Source organism: Pyrgilauda ruficollis, unplaced genomic scaffold, assembly GCF_017590135.1.
Source record: "Pyrgilauda ruficollis isolate IOZ18807 unplaced genomic scaffold, ASM1759013v1 scaffold30, whole genome shotgun sequence".
In the NCBI taxonomy this organism is placed as follows: domain Eukaryota; kingdom Metazoa; phylum Chordata; class Aves; order Passeriformes; family Passeridae; genus Pyrgilauda; species Pyrgilauda ruficollis.
The window spans coordinates 420912-438753 of NW_024524378.1; the positions used below are offsets into that span (position 1 = coordinate 420912).

The window sequence follows — 17842 nt, forward strand, 5'->3', positions numbered from 1 at the left end:
GCGCAGCCTTATGGTCCCACACAGGCCCCTGCCAAAACAGCGCAGTGAGGGCCTGGCTCGGGGATTTGGGAAAGATCCACACGTAACCCTAGTGCAGAGCTTGACACCTGGTCCCCTATGGCACCGAGCATCCCGGCAGCCTGCCAATCTCTTAAACACTGCTAAGTGTTGACACCCTACTCACGGTGACAAAAACCACAGAGAGTTGCCTTCAGTACAACTTGTAGAGCCTCTTTTAAGACACAAATTTGATTTCATTTGATGGCTCAACATCTGCAATGCACATGGAACAGGAAAGTCAGCATCTACCTTTTCTACAGCACAGCACAGTGGCTTCAAATTAAACCTTGAGTGAATACCTGTGACCACCTTATTGCACCCTGGTTTCATGTAAGAACATGTCCCCTTTTGTACACACACTGATGGCTGAGAAGACACGGACACAGGTTATGCCTGGACAGACTGGGCAGCACTTCAGCAACTGCCCCACACACTCAGAGCTGTGGGGGGGTCTTGGCCAGTGCTTTTGATAAGTGTCTCTTCCTCACTCCCGCCACTGGGAATTTTCCTTACAAATAATGTGTTTCTGCGAGCGTCATCTGTTGTGGTGTAGTAGGAAGAGCAAGTGCAAAGGAAGAAATGGCAGCTTCCTTCTTCGCTCCCGTGTTCAGCCTCCACAGCCTGGGAAGCACCAGTACTGTTAGACACAACCCTGACTTGGGGCTGCCAAGGACATGATAGTGTCACTGAAGTCACCAGCACTGACAAGCGGGGACGCAGGAGGATACTGAGGAGAAACACTGTTTTGGCAAAGGCTGCTACTAGAGAATGTCATACCAGCGTTTTAGCTAAGAACATTGGTGAAGTGTTTACACCTACATGGGGATGTGCCATCAAGTGAGTTAAAAAACACTAGCAGTGCTCAGCCTAAAGCTGTAGTGATGCTTCTTCCCCCTTGGAAGCAAGAAAATATTGGAAAACACTCTGACTACAATACATACAGTAATCTGTCCCCATGCTCCCCTCCCTCTCAGGTCTGTCAGTTCAAGGGTATGGTGTGGAGGTCAGCTGAGTTCCTAGGAATGAAACCTGCTCGGATGCCCCTTCCCAGGCCAGTTTCTGTGCTGACTGCAGCCAGGCTGCCTGTGCTCACGGTCCTTCTGAGGAGAAGCACACCAGAAGCCAGCCAGGGTGAGTCATCACTCATTCAGTGAGTTCAACCACGAGAAGGAGAAGACATGACGAGCCGGCTCGTCACCCCTCTCACTGCTCACGGGATCTTCCTCCACTCGTCCTTGAGGGTATGGCTCAGAACCAGTCTGCAAAGGAAGGAAAGGTTGATAAATGGAAGAGGAAAATATGAATTGCATTAAAATCCATAAGATTTCACAACATGCAGGGAAACAGAATGAATTGGGAAATAAGGGAAAAGGCAGGGAGCATGGAAATTTGGGAAGCTAAGACAAGACTTCTAACACCAAAGAAGTCAGAGGGACTCTTGCCATGACCAGTGTCTGAGGAAGGATTATGCTGGGTGAGCGTGTTGCATCTGTGCAAAGGGCTTTGTCCTGATTTGGACCTCTGGAATATTATTGCACTGAAGGTGATAAATGCCTGTTCAGAAGTGATCCTGAGCCAGCTTGGCTTGTGTAGCTGGGCCTCCAGATTGATGTGAACCAGAGCCAAATGTTATTGCCAGTGCATTGCCACTCAAAATGATACTTGTTCTGCTGTTATGAAATCTGCCTTGGAAGTGTTTTCTTTCTTTTTTTTTTTTTTTTTAAAGTCTTCTAATATTTATTTCATTTCAATTGAACTCTGATGAGGAAGAGGAAGTAAATAATACAGAGATATAAACTTCAGTTTATATCTGTCTTCTTTTATGCATAGGTGTCCTACACTTACAGTAGAAAAAGGAATCTGGACTTGTATACAATAGCTGCTATTAAAAGGAATTTCTAAAATTAGTTGAATAGTTCACAGACCAGTGTAATAGGCAGAAATATTATACTAGTTCCAGATTCCTTTGGCAAGGAATGAAGACTGCTTTGTGATAGGATCAGAAATCCTATTAAAGATAAAATATATAAAAATGTGTGATTTGCTAGCTAAGGAAAGCCTTGTGTCTTCATCATTAAAACTGCAATTTAACTTGCAATAGACAGGATTTTTTTCCCTTTGTATTCCTAGATGCACACATACATTATTGTACATTCCTAAAATTAAACCAGCCACACTGCCAGTCTTCTTTGTGCAGGGTTTTAGCTTACTTTGGATACCTCAGCATGATCTCAGGTGAACTATTTGATATCAACGTACTACTCAATAGAGGGCAAATGATAAAGAAATAGCCTCTGAATTCCAACATCTCAGTCATTTATAGAATTGTCCTAAACCAGAAAGTTACTTAAGCAGTGTTTTGAATAGATACATCCAGCAACAAACATTGAAACGGGGATGCTTTTGAGGAACTGAAGCATGGGATGGGTGATTTTACTAAGCATTTTTGTAAGTACTTACTGTTGAAGTGTGCTACAAGAATAAGTAAAACTAGTGGTGTGTTAAGGATAAATTAGCTATTGGGCTTCATTCCAGTTACTACCTATTTCAGTGTCATCAACAAACAAGACAGCATGAAGGTATGAAAAGAAATAGATCCTTGTTTCTTTATTTATATCTAATTAGAGTTCACAGTGCCATTTTTATCAATATCCTTGATTGCTCTAAAGTGAAACAGCCCTATTAATTTCAATGAAATATTATCTGAGAAACTGCTTTACTATTTGAAATGTGAACCAATCTTTGACTTAGATTCATATTTTCAAAGCAAGGCACTCATTGCTACTTACTGCAAAACCCAAACAGGGATCTCGCAGTTAGCTTTTGCTTGCCAACTTTATAATGTATTTTATGGAGACCACAAGCATGGTGAAAACATGGGAGAAACAGCTGTCTACTTGAATGCAAAACCCATTTCCAGCAATGCTGGTGAGAAGGGCTGTCTCCCAGGTTCATGCAAAAGTATGGTAAAGAACTGGGCCCAGGGGGCCAGATCTTCAGCTGAAAGGCAGGAAACTAATCGAGGCCTGATTATAGAAAATCTGCCTCTCAGCCCTGGAAAGTGCTGATTGCAAACCTTTCAACGTGACTACAGTAAATACATGGCTAAACTCTGAGTTATAAGGCATTTGGTGCTCTCTTCATCTTGGCAGATGCAGAAGCGTAGGTGGTTCATTAGTCTTTTGTGATGCTGAAAATTTTGCCTTTGTTTTTGGAAGGGCAGTCAGAGTGCCTCGACTAGCTAAGAGTAATTTTGAAACTGGTTGTACAATTGTGTGCACTAATGCCTTAGCAGGGTGTGGAAGCAGGCATGGTCCTCACATCTCACCCTGTAAAAGAATAGGACTGGCAAGAGGTTTAAAACACAATTCCTGCTTTTTTTTTTTTTTTTTTTTTTTTTTAAATTTTAATCCACACTGGTACCTTGCCATTTCTCTTCCGGTGCAAGGAAGGCTTCCTTTAGCACTTTCACTTGCTGTTCTAACCAGCCACTATCCAAAAACTTACAGTAAAACAAGACTAACTTTGAAGCAAAGAACTATCTACGAGTTTAAAGTTATGCTGAGTGTTTCATAGGATTTGGACCCAATATATAAGAAGAAAGAAAGCACAATGCAATGTCTTAGACTGGCAAGCTGACTGCATTACCCTGTTAACCAGCGCTGCTGGTACTGCATTTCAAGCACAACAACCTTTGTCTGCATCACTGCCAAAATTGTATTTCATAATGTGTTAACTCCTTCATATTTTGCTGCGATGACATCTTCCTGTGTCAGCAAAACAATGTTGGAACTCCAACACATTCCCACTGGGTTTGGCTGGCTGAAGCATTTGCTCCCTGCACCTTGCTGCGCTCAGCAGGCTGCTAGTCTGCAATACCTCCATGCGCCTTTCCAAAACCAATCATTTTCCATCACGCCCAGCCAGGAGTGAAGCAAGCACAAAACTGACAGTAGGGCCATTACTTGGCTTTTAGGCTTGTGTTTTCACACCTGTGACACTTCAGTGTTTGTCTCTGAATCACACAGTGACTGAGGTATGCTCTCTTTGTGTAAGACAAGAAACCATCAAAAGACGCCAGCAGCAACTTTGTCCGTGTTAATAAGTCCATTCTTCCCTTCCAACAGCAGCCCACACAACTCAGAGTTATACAGTGTGCTGGAATTGTCCAAGACAAAGAGTTCAGCTGTAGATTTTACAGAAAAAGACCTGTTTTGAACCACCTGTTTTGATTGTGAAAGACAATGCAGAAGCAGGTCTTTGGGATTAAGACGTGACTGCTCTGCAGGTCCTTGTAGTCTCATGCTGGATTATCTTGCTCTCCCTGTTACTGCAACCCTACTCTGCTCCCAGAGGAAAGCTCACTGCTGAGCATGGCACAACCCTTGCCACATGCCTTTAAGACAGTCCAGATTCAACACTTCATTGTGTCTGTCCATTGCTATTAGGTAACTTGTCAAGCTTCTGCCTGAGCTTTATCTTTGTCTTGGAGATCTCCTGGGTAGGACTTGTTTTTCACATTACCTAGAATAACAAGTCCCAACCCTTTGGGTCCCTAAAAGTAATAAGGAATAACTAAAGTGTTTACCTCAGATTACATTCATCACATTAGGCCAATGCTGAGAGAGTGCTGAATACTTACACTTTGATTTATGTTTTCCCTTGTGGCGTCGAGTGACATCAGATGGTGCTTTCAATAAGCACCAGGAATTTTCACCAGGCCAGCTCATGAAGTGGGGAGAGAAGTACACCATGCATGACTGATGGTTGGTTTTGTTTTTCCCATAAGCAAAGTCCAGGCTGGAGTTTACTTGCCAATTCTGTGGAGGTGCTGAGCAACCACAACTCCCACTGAACAGCCATTCAGCACTCCTCAGCATCTGGCACGCTGGAATTTGCATGAATAAACAATATAAGGATCTCAGAGTTGAGCCTGATGAGTCGCTTCAAAGTTGCAAATATTCAGCATCTTTCAGTATTTGCATCCATAAGCAGGACTCTACTTAAATCTGTGCAGGGTTCTTGTAAAAGGGTGTGGGGATGAGGAAACAAGCCAGTGGGATGGTTTGTCATAACATTTTCATTTATTAGGTCCCAGAAGTTATCCTGTTTATGCTGGGGGAAAATATGTAGTCTAGGCCTTTTATATATTTGAAATACAATGAAGTCTACACATTGATTTCTGCTTTACCAGCACTAACCTCAGCAGCTTTTAGGTACAAAGGCTGGGATTTGTATTGACAAACTTTAGTCATCCAGAAACAAGATTCCCGTTCAGGCAAACTCCGTTCATCCCCTCTAATGGGAGTGATCAGAGAAAGGCACAACCAGAGGGTGATTTGTCCCATCTTCAAAGAAGTGGATTGCTCTCTGGAGGTACCCGTTTCACTCTCTACAGACACTCTGGGTGACGGGGTTAGACTACATCTGGCTTTTAAGCAATGATACAAGAAAGATTCCAGTCAAGTATTTCAGGATATCAAAACACTCCTTGATAGGAATTCAGAACTTTGACTGCAGTATTATTTTACAAGATCACAAACTCTTAAATTTAGGAAGCAGGAAGGAAAGGGGAAGGGCTGAATGGCTTCATAATCTACTTTAATGTAGATGGATAAGGTGGTTGGTTACAACCTATATGTATGTTTTCTGGAGCAACAATGCTACCCAAAGCAGGTTCTGCCTCTTGGATCCCCATTCACCTCTTCCTGCTTTGGTTCCATGGTTCACTGCCCTTTTGGATTGCTGCAGCTCTTTGAAGGGCTGTGCTGAATGGGAATGTCACTGGAACAACATCAAATTTTTTACCTTTTTTTTTGAGGTGAAGGAAGATATTTTTAAACCTGGATCATTTGAATGATTTGATTTCAGCGCAGCTCAACAAACAGCTGCCTCAGCACAAATGCCCCATAAGTGGTGGCATCTGGGAAGCAGTAAGAGGCAGGGCCATTTGGCAAAAAACTCCTGAATCACCTTTTCTGCCAGAGGAAAAACTGGATCCACACCCTTAGAGGCACATGAGCTACCCAGTGTCTTTGCTACCTCCTTTTTATCCAGCAGGAGAGCAAGGGTGTGAATTTGTTAGAAAGTGTGGGTCTTGGAGAGAGAAGCAGTGAAAATACAGGTTTCTTACTTCCGGGGTTTCTGTAGCTTCAGAAAATGAGCTAGAAATTAAATTTAATTCCCATTTTTAGCTGGCTTGTTTAGAAACAACCCCCAGTGTTGACAAGAACAGGCACGATTAAAAAATGCTAGCTGGTTGCAAAGCAATCACAGAATCTGTAGGCTATGTTTGTCTGCCTCAAATGTCAAGTGTTACACTTCTGGCACTCAACACTTCCAGGCAGCGGAAACAAAGGGAGCACAACAGGTTATTTTTAAATAGTTTAAACTTTAGTTCAAGCATTTTGTTTTCATATTTTTATGCAGTCTAGCTCCTTCAGCATAACACCTGGCAGCTGTCACGTATATCACAACAATATTGTTTCAAAGCTAAGAGGCTGCTTATTTTGCATGGATCATTTTTATCAGTGGGAATCAACAGAGCATTCTCCAAAATATTTGCTACAATTACCTGCCACAGAAATACATAAGATAGCAGACAAAATTATATGCACAGACAAGCTCCATCAGACACAGAATTAGACATACCACTCTCTTAATAGTGGTCAGTAATGAATTTTAAGTCCATCGGGAGGAAATGCCTTTTTTCAATAGATCATCAATATCTTACAATTAACATTTTGTGAATTATGTCTAATGCAGTCTCATACATAATGATCTCAAAGTGATAAAATATATTTCAGAGGAGAACAGCCCAACTGGCTTATTTTGGTATAGGTTCAATGCATCTCCCATGGGACATGGAGGTCCAGACACTTGAACCTGTGGTGGGAACTGCATTAGAGCATGGTGTGGGAGAGCAGCTTTCTTCTCAGCATTACTTGGGACAAATGACATACAGTTCCCCTATAAAAGTCACCTATTTTTTTCATAACTCAAAGAAGAAAAGGCATACTTGTGTAATATTTGACCCACTGCTGCACCTCATTGATCCAACTTTTTATTGACAGTAATTAACTACATTTTTGCATGAAACCTAGTCCTACTACTGGCCAGGAAAATGAAGGAAACCCAAGAGGAGAGTCTTAAAAACATGCGAATATTAAGGCTGCATGATCAGAACAGCCTGTCCTGCATCTACCCACACCATTCTTCATTCCTCTCGGAGTGAAGGTTTTTTGGGACCTCCTGATCAATCAGCCTTTTACCATTGCTGCTCACTTCCAGCCCTGCTGGAGAACTGTCTAGCAAAGGAAGGATCCTGTTGAGAGGCTGCAGGAGTAACTGCTGGTCACGTAGTACACGCTGGTCACCAGTGCCAGGAAGCTACTTGTGAATATCAGTTCTTCCCTCTTCCTCCTACTGCTGCTTTGTCACAAATAGATATGAATTCAGATTAACAAGTTAAATGTGAAGTAAAGACCTTCCAAGAACTTCTCCACGGCAGTAATAAATCTAATCTGCATTGTAGAAGCTTTGCTATTAGCTTTCAGGGAGAAGTAGCAAAAATAGTAATGGTTTAATGTCCTGTCTCTGTCAGGCAGTCTTTCCTTTGACTAATGTGGACTTTTGTATTTCAAAGCTTTTTCTTCCTCTGCAAACGGAACTTTTGGAAATCCAGTGAATGACACAGTGATAGTTCAGGCTGTGATTCACCCTGGAGCTCCATTTGTGGGATCAGATAACAGAGCCAGCATAGCTTTGAGGTGTGTAGACATACACATCCCGTGCTCGGAGGCTCATCCCGCGCTGCTCTCATTGTGAGTGACTGGCTGACCTGGGCTCTCGTAAGCCTGCAGGGGGTGAGAGTGGTGTACGTGAGCTGTGGGCACAGCACAGCCTCTCTGAGACACAAAACCAGTGGAGGTGCAAAAAGACAGACTGTCAGCTAAAGCAACCTGCTGCCATTCCTTAAAGCCACCACATAACAGAAGAAGAAAGTCTTGGCCACAGTTACAACATTTTTTTCCCTCATCAGCTGTTGCTGCTACCACTTTTTCTTTGTGTGCTCATTTTTCCATGTCTCCAGTTGCCTGAATCTGCTCCTTACTGCAACCACAGCAACTGAAGCTGTTATCCAAGCTATGACTCCGCTCCAAAACTCCAAAATTGCTCAGTGAGTAGCACTGTGATTGCCCAGATGGATGTCTGTCATGTCAAATCTCACATTGTAATCTCTGCTTGCCCGTTAGCAATGCCGGCCTGCTTGCACAGCACTCGGCCAAGTGATGAGCAAGATATTAAATTGAGTTTCCTTCTGTCCATCTCACACTGTTCCCAGGTGAAATCCAAGGAAGCTGTGATAAATTCTGCTCTTAGAGCTTTGGATTCAGTCACAGTTATTGACCAGGTATTGACAGGGAATAGAGCACAGATCACAGTCACTGCCACCAGAGGCAAGCTTGGAACGGACCTGCATCTGGGCAGGCACCAGCTCAATTTTTCTTTAAAAAAAATTTATTTATTTTATAAAACTAAATTTTGAATTTGTCCATGAATATAAAAACAAATGTATTTAGAAAACAAATATTTTGCTAGATGTTGAAGAGGCTCATCAGCACTAATGGGGGAAATGACAGCTACATTTTCTTGGTAAGGCATTTTGTAATAGAATAAGTCATACAGCAAGTGTTTCATCATGAACAAAAACCACTTCTGTGTACAGAAGTGCTGAGCCAGGAGTGCTCTGAGTGACTGATCTGTATTTCGATCACCACCTTCAGTGGCTGAGATAGACTCAGGCAGATTTTCTAGGGTGCTCTCTAAATTGAAAAGAGCAGTAAGAAATTCAGATCACTTATCCCCCAGGACTGTGAGATCCTCATTCTCTGCTCAGTCAAAGGCATGATGTCTGTTTGACATCTGTAGCATGGTTTGAACATCGCAGCACCTCTTGGCTGGCAGCCAGGGATAACAGGGTTTTTTAATTAGTCACTGGTCTCTTACTTAATGACCTGAGGAAAATTGCAAAGATGCCAGGAATATATATCACCTGAAAAGAGATACAAGACTGAATCATCACTGTTTGATATGTCTGTCTCCCCATTTTCCATTTAGTTTTGGCTGCACATGCAGGCCCCCTGGTCTTTATCTCCACTTTAAAAGCACAGTAGGTGGGCACTGCAGGGTGCTGCATCCAGCCCCTCACCTGCTCACAAGCCTGGAAACCCTGCCAGTGGAATGATACCCTTCCCAAACATAGGGGCTCAGGCCCAGTTAACTAATTACCACCACTGGGATTTTCAATCAGATAGGCTGGCATTTAAATATTGATCCATCTCTAATGGTTACAGGAGTGCCAGTGCTGCTTTCCAGAGGTGAGTGAATGGCTGCACTGAGAGCCTGGGCTGTCTCAAGGCAGTAAGATAACTAACCAAATACTCCAAAAGCAGATGGTTTGTGTAGCTGTGACAAACATCTACCACAAAGTGATGTAAACCAGCAACAGTTCATCTGTGATTAAGAAATATTTTTTGTTTACATTCTATTTTCCTTTCCAAACTCCTTAACGATGAGCAGAACGAGTGATGCTTGGAGGAGGAGGCTGAATGGAGGTACAATTCAGTATTTAAATGATCTAGTCACAGAAAGATAATGTCTAGGTGAGCCTGGCTTTGTATTAATTTCAACAGGAAAAATAATTTTGTCCAAACTGTCACTGTGGAGATACTTTTACTAGTAATAGACTGAAAAAAATGAAATATCCATAAATCAGATGATATCTATGACTCACCAGACAAACAGCAGAGCAGACTATTTGAGGGAAAACTTCAGGTGAAGTATTTGCCACTCATTTTAATTATGAGAAACTGTTGTCTGAAATCTGGTCTTAATGCATTGCCCTCACGACTCATCACTGCTGTCTCTGAATCACCCAGATAATTCTCAAAATTAAAGGAGAGGGAGGTGTTAAAAGAGGAACAATCAAGACTTTGCTGATCTCCTCTGCATGTATTGCCAAACTGAGGGGAAAAAATTCACCCGAAGCACAGAGTCAAGAAACAAAATGGAAATTTACAGGCAAAATTTACCACCAACTGAACATCAGCCTGAATGGCCACAGATGTAGCTGCTGTCACTGAGTCCCAACTCACTGAGTCAAACTACTGAGAAGCAAAGGCAGCATTTCTTGATTGTTAAGCGAGTTTCCTGCATCTAGTGTTTGTTCAGGTACAGGCTGAGTGCTCCCCTCTACCACCACCCTGCCCCCTCCCCTGAGATAATTTAAGAGCTATTTAGGAAGAAGATTGAAACAGAGTTTGATTTGGGCTTCTACACCAGCTGATTCAAGGGTCTCCTACAAAAAGCTCAGCTTTGTGGAGGACAGATGACTCATTTTCATTCAGTCAAACCTTGCAGATTTTTTAATAGTGCAGGACTAAACCCATCAGTTTTCCACCTAAGAAAAGGTAAAATGCAGGTATATAAAGACCTAGATTGCAAATATCAAGTTGATTTTTGCTGTCTGCGTTCCTGGATCTCTCATTAGCACTAAACACACTTGTTGCAGGGAGGAGAGAGCTTTGGGAGCAGCAGCTGGTGTCTTGGAAGAGAGCTACCTGGGCCATGCCCGTGGCTGATGCTAACAGACTTCCTGTTCTGCTCTGGGGGAAACTGTGGAAAGCTTGTTTTGGGAATGGAGACCCTTTCTTAGCACCATTCCTGCAAGATCCAGCCTCGCAAGACTGCCTTCTCTTGAGCAAGAAACCCCTCTTGGAACAGCTGCCTTGAAGTAGGTGCTTGTCTTCCTTACCTGAGCAGATTGGCAAGATTGAGTTTCCAATCTGGTGAAGAGAACAATTCTTATTTGTGTTCCGCTGCCATGCTTGTGCAAACATTCCAGAGCAGCGCTGTGCTAAAATGTGGGACCCTGCCTTTTATACCCTGATAGAAAAGTGGAGGTATGTGAGCAAAGAACACAGCACAATCTCTTGGCCTTATTTTGTTTTTCAATGATCTTATTTTGTCCATGTTGTCTGCATATTGACAGGACAACCAAGCAGCTGAAACTTAGCTAAATACTGACCTCTCTGATGTGATTTGAAGCTATCATCTCATGAAAAAAAAAAAAAAAGAAGGATCACTAGTTGAAATTGAAGTATTCAGCAGCAGGGCAAAGAGAACTACAGTACATGAATACAGAGAAGACTGTCCTTATGGTAATTCTGGCAGATGGCATAAGGTTGCAAGCAAGTAATAGAAAATTTTAAAACTAATGAAACAAGATTAGCATAGGCCATTCCATTAGTATTTCTCCTCCCAGACAGTTCAGTCCTGATTATATTTTATATCCTCGTGGAATTAAAGCACTGTACTTGCTGGCTGCAAAGGGAAATTAAACCAGGCTACTGTTTGTGGATGATTAACTTGCATTTCATTTCAGACTAAATGTATATGCTGGAGCCCTTTGGAGCCACAGACAGACCCTTTTCTTATGGGGAATTTGAGCAGCAGGATGTAGGGTCCAGTACTTCATCTTAGGTGAAATCAACTGGGTAACCACAGACAGACAAATCAAGACTTTCATGAACGCTCCCAAATTTATATGGTTTCACTGCATGAGAGATGTTGCCAACAAAATATGGTTAGGGAAAGCTGTGGGACTCCAAGATCTGTTTCTCCCATGCACTGGAAAGGGCTGCTTGCTAATGTCTGTGTCACCCACCACTAACACACCCCTCCCCATGGTGGCAAGGCCGTTCATTGATGCTATTCCTGCTCCCCGTGCTGTAATCATTTGCTGCTGGTTGTCATCTCCAGAGGCTCAGATCTCCCCAGCTTTAGACCCCGAACAGAGGAAGCTGGGCTGGGACAATGTCACCTCGCACTCAGCAGGCAGGTGGAGAGGAGCCAAGTGAGAAGCAGCAGCTGCTGCTGAACTTGCTCTTGCTGGAGATGCCTCTCCTTCTCCATCAGAGGCAGAAGCAGCCCGTGGTGACCACAGTGCTGACTTCAGCTCTCCCCGAAGGAGGATGAAGCTGTATGATGCAGAGTTACCTATTTTGTTCGTGCTGAATAATCTTCTTTTGGCCCTTCTTACACCAAGCAATCTACACACCTGTGGGCTGTGACTCCTGTTGCCTTATCCCTGCTCCCACATTCTGGAGGAAATTTATAGATGCATCAATACAATTTCTTAGAGTGAAATGACCCTTAAATAAAGTAAATGTTGGGAATTAATGGGGGAACTGATCTCTTTTTGCTGCTGAAAAACAATGAATACCTTATTGGTGCATTCTATTAAAAAGAGCCTGAAAATAAATTATATGCTGCTCTTATGATGAGAGTCATGCAGATTTATATTACTATTATAAATAATTATACAGTTATTCAAAGTAATTTTGTTATTGACTTTTGGGGCTTATCACACAAAGGAACAAGGGCAGTGACCTGATCTTTCATATGAAAAATAAAGACACATAAACTGTCTAACCAGCCACTTCACTATGCATGGAGAATAAAACCATTTTTATGCAAATAGTATCTGAGACCAAAATGCCTTTTTCCTTCACCTCCTTTCTACTTCATTATTAAATAAATCACAAAGATGTCACTGGAGACCACATAGAAAGAGGTCTCAAACTGTAGAAATAAGAGCTTTCTGCCCTTGTCTATTTTTAATTTCAAAAGGTATTCTGAATTAAAAAAAAAAAAAAAAAAAAGAGATGGGAAAGAAAGCATAGTGCTCTTCATATGCCTGATTTCCCAGGAATAAAAACAACCTCTGTGTCCTTTAATAATAATGCAAGTTTTCAAAAACAGACACAAGTAAATGAAGATTAAACTATGATCCATGAACTTGAGATTCGCATTGTCCACTGCTTTTCAAATTCAAATTACTACCAGACAGTGAATCTTTTTGCTAATTAATGCAGCTAAAGTGTAGATGATAACTTCTATCCCCTCCTTTTTAATTTTTTTAATGGAGAGATATTTTTCTGGAAGTTCTGCACGTCAAAGCTGAATAATAATTTGTCATTTTTCATAGATGCTCCATATCATGTACAGTGCTGAGACTACAGTGTAGAAAGTGAGCAGGCAAAACCAATCATCTTTGTGTTGAAGAATAGATCAACATTGAATTTTTCTGTCATTTGAGCAAACACCCAAAAGTAACTACAGTTGGTTTGAGTCAGAGGTTTTTGGTTTTCAGTAAATAACATTAAATATCCCAGCTGTAATACAGAATTCTCTGTAGATCAGTCATATCACACTGAAAATTGAACACACATGAATGTCTTAACTAAGAGGGGCACAAATTTGGAGCTGGAAGATAGTCATGGATATTGTCTACCAAAAAAGGGGTTATCCAGAAGAGATGTTATGGAATAGTTAAGGTTTAGATTACAGAGTTTGTATTTGGGACAACTTCATTTGGTAGTGAAGTTCTTCTTCCTTGATCTTGTGGATATTTCAGCCCTTAATGTGACCTAAGGAAAAAAAGCTTTTGTCTAGACTGGGTGGGATTCCTGCAAAGGCTGCATTTCAGGGCCATGATTGGTGCTCCATGCTGACTGGGAATGTGGGAGAGATGGCTTTGAACAGTGGTGGGACCTGAAGGGAATGTGGGGTGTGCTGTGTGAGCTGGGGTGTGAGGGGACCCTTCCCACTATGTCCATGGGGACCTCTGGAGAGTGGGGCTCGAGCCATCCACCCAAGGGAGCACAGGTGGTTTTGCTTTCTGAGGTGATCCTGGCAGCAGGATTATTCAGTGGATTTGTTTTCCTGACCTTAACCCCTCTGATGACAATTATTACTCTGCAGCTCTTCGTTCCCTAGTTGTTGGACTGAACAAGCTTGGTGTTCTTCGCATCTGTCAACCAACAGATTCTCCATCCTGCTGGTCATCTGAACAACAACTGAAATACAAGCCCATATATCTGCAAGAGTAAATGTCTCTTCATTTCGAACCAGGGAGATGCAATATTTAACCATGCAGGAGTAAGCTGAAGGGTGGTATTTGTGAGGAGAAAGAAATGATTTAGGCAGCTTGTGTTGTGAACTAGCATGAGGTTTTTGGATAGGAAGAAAGGGAAAAAGTCCTTTAAAGCTACGTAGGAACATCACCAGATATACTATTTGAACTGTTAGTTAATGGTAAAATGAAATATTTCCTACCCATGAAAGTACAAATCATGTATTGAATCAGATTCCAAAGGCGATGTAGTATGATAAGAAATGCCAAAAGTGTTATGCAGAATGCTAACTCCTGTGAGAAAATAAGAAGAGTGCTTCACCAGTGTTGTCATCACATGAACTAGTCATTAGCACTATGTTCCGTGAAAAAGCTCTGTTTCCACAGCACTTTTCCATTATATACTTTAATTAGAAGAAAGGAGTAAATACAGTGGTGTGAAGAACATCAGCTGGGGTTTAAAAAGAAAGGGAGTATAGCACTTCAGAGTGGGTTTTGAATTAAAAAAAAAAAAAAAAAGGAGATGGGAAAGAAAGCATAGTGCTCTTCATATGCCTGATTTCCCAGGAATAAAAACAACCTCTGTGTCCTTTAATAATAATGCAAGTTTTCAAAAACAGACACAAGTAAATGAAGATTAAACTATGATCCATGAACTTGAGATTCGCATTGTCCACTGCTTTTCAAATTCAAATTACTACCAGACAGTGAATCTTTTTGCTAATTAATGCAGCTAAAGTGTAGATGATAACTTCTATCCCCTCCTTTTTTATTTTTTTAATGGAGAGATATTTTTCTGGAAGTTCTGCACGTCAAAGCTGAATAATAATTTGTCATTTTTCATAGATGCTCCATATCATGTACAGTGCTGAGACTACAGTGTAGAAAGTGAGCAGGCAAAACCAATCATCTTTGTGTTGAAGAATAGATCAACATTGAATTTTTCTGTCATTTGAGCAAACACCCAAAAGTAACTACAGTTGGTTTGAGTCAGAGGTTTTTGGTTTTCAGTAAATAACATTAAATATCCCAGCTGTAATACAGAATTCTCTGTAGATCAGTCATATCACACTGAAAATTGAACACACATGAATGTCTTACCTAAGAGGGGCACAAATTTGGAGCTGGAAGATAGTCATGGATATTGTCTACCAAAAAAGGGGTTATCCAGAAGAGATGTTATGGAATAGTTAAGGTTTAGATTACAGAGTTTGTATTTGGGACAACTTCATTTGGTAGTGAAGTTCTTCTTCCTTGATCTTGTGGATATTTCAGCCCTTAATGTGACCTAAGGAAAAAAAGCTTTTGTCTAGACTGGGTGGGATTCCTGCAAAGGCTGCATTTCAGGGCCATGATTGGTGCTCCATGCTGACTGGGAATGTGGGAGAGATGGCTTTGAACAGTGGTGGGACCTGAAGGGAATGTGGGGTGTGCTGTGTGAGCTGGGGTGTGAGGGGACCCTTCCCACTATGTCCATGGGGACCTCTGGAGAGTGGGGCTCGAGCCATCCACCCAAGGGAGCACAGGTGGTTTTGCTTTCTGTGGTGATCCTGGCAGCACAGTGAATACCACAGTATTCAGTGGATTTGTTTTCCTGACCTTAACCCCTCTGATGACAATTATTACTCTGCAGCTCTTCGTTCCCTAGTTGTTGGACTGAACAAGCTTGGTGTTCTTCGCATCTGTCAACCAACAGATTCTCCATCCTGCTGGTCATCTGAACAACAACTGAAATACAAGCCCATATATCTGCAAGAGTAAATGTCTCTTCATTTCGAACCAGGGAGATGCAATATTTAACCATGCAGGAGTAAGCTGAAGGGTGGTATTTGTGAGGAGAAAGAAATGATTTAGGCAGCTTGTGTTGTGAACTAGCATGAGGTTTTTGGATAGGAAGAAAGGGAAAAAGTCCTTTAAAGCTACGTAGGAACATCACCAGATATACTATTTGAACTGTTAGTTAATGGTAAAATGAAATATTTCCTACCCATGAAAGTACAAATCATGTATTGAATCAGATTCCAAAGGCGATGTAGTATGATAAGAAATGCCAAAAGTGTTATGCAGAATGCTAACTCCTGTGAGAAAATAAGAAGAGTGCTTCACCAGTGTTGTCATCACATGAACTAGTCATTAGCACTATGTTCCGTGAAAAAGCTCTGTTTCCACAGCACTTTTCCATTATATACTTTAATTAGAAGAAGGGAGTAAATACAGTGGTGTGAAGAACATCAGCTGGGGTTTAAAAAGAAAGGGAGTATAGCACTTCAGAGTGGGTTGAGTAAAATCACATGCAGGAAAAATACAAAGGTGAAGTTCACATACTTGAAAATGATCACTGCCCCTTGACAGCAGTCATTTCCTTTGTGACATAGACACATCTCAGCTCAGGTCCTTAAATCTGACCACAGCATCATCTCATGGCATCACCCTCACTCGGTTACTCTTTTTCTATTCTTCTGCACATTTCTGCTTCTTGCGCTTTCCTATCTCTTGCTGTGTCTCCAGCCCATTGGCAATCCCATCCTCAGCCGTTTCCCTTGCTCCTTTCTCCCACATCACCAGAACCATGAGCTACTCTTCTCCACATCCTCCTCCTTCTTCCAAAATGCCAGTGTCACCTGTGATCTGGGAAAATATCAAGATGCAGCACCCCCAAACTCACATGCCAGCAAGAACTGACATCTTTCCTATGTGCCTCTTTTTGCTCCTGGTACCCAGTGAAGGAAGCTGGGTACCAGGCTGCTGTTGTTTTTCAGAGAGCTGCCCACATCAAACACAAGTTTTGTTCCTTTTCTTGTTGCTGAGACTGAGAGGTGCAGACCACACTTAGGCAAGCTCCCAGAAAATTAACCTAGTACAGAATTTTCCTACCTATTGTGAGATTAGGGTGCCTGGTCATCAGTGTAACCGATAAGAGGAAACAGCACCAATAAATTTCACTGTGAATTTACTTTTTGCCAGTTCATTTCAAATATACTTAAGAAGAAAATGTCATAGTAGATTTGATAATTTTAAAGTACTTGTGTTTTTAATTCCACTCAAATATTCTGAAATCAAACCCTGACTTGAAAAATAACCACTGAAATTTAGTGGTCAAATGTTGCTTTTGTTAAGAAAGTCAGCCACCAAATTCAAGTATCACTGACTGAAACCTCTAGCAGAAGATAAATGCCCCTTTTATAAGATCTCTGTGAACTCCTCCTAACTTTTTGCCTGGCACATGATTGTTTATCTATTGTCATACAATTGTTGACTATATAGCTGCTTATGTATGCTATATAGTTATCTCCAGACTTAAAGGAAACAGCATGAAATCCTTAATACCCACTTTTTCTTTCTCTCTCTCTCACACACAGACACACACATAACCTCTTCTCATTGCACACAAACAGGTAATTGCTTTGTTAAAACATGCAGCTAGAAGCTGTAAATTACCATGGTTTGATTTACAGAGTGCTGCTCATGAGCTGGTCACCAGACACTGGAGCAGGACCTGGTGCAGTGTGCAAATCCTTGCACAGCTCCCTCAACTCTGTTCCTTGTATCTTTGGGCCACGTGGAATTTGTATACATGTGCTGGAGGAGGATTATTCAAATTCAGGTTATACCAACTCTAATATTGTCATTTTAAGGAAAACACCCTCCTGTGCTCAACACATCAGTATCTGTTATCCCGTCATGCTGCTGAGTGTCTAACCCTGAACTGAAATGTATCATCTTCATGCTCTCTTTTAATCAAGTCTCCAGAATCCTTGGAGCAAACCCTCTGCCACAGATCTGAACCCAGGAAATCACACTCCT

General features: G+C 41.7%; 1 protein-coding gene across 8 annotated transcripts in view; it reads right to left on the minus strand.

The window, feature by feature from the left end:
- Positions 1-210: 210 nt before the first annotated feature.
- Positions 211-17842, minus strand: part of TRIM55 (tripartite motif containing 55) — a 37973-nt gene continuing 20341 nt past the window's right edge. For 2 of the 8 annotated variants that reach the window (XM_041473717.1, XM_041473710.1), the window contains one exon: positions 211-1319. In XM_041473717.1, coding sequence (XP_041329651.1) covers positions 1200-1319 — 120 coding nt within the window. In that variant the 3' untranslated portion in view covers positions 211-1199. Of the gene's footprint in view, positions 1320-16025; positions 16117-16212; positions 17618-17842 lie in introns of those variants that run through there. The other 6 variants (XM_041473715.1, XM_041473713.1, XM_041473714.1 and 3 more) reach the window with 6 other exon arrangements.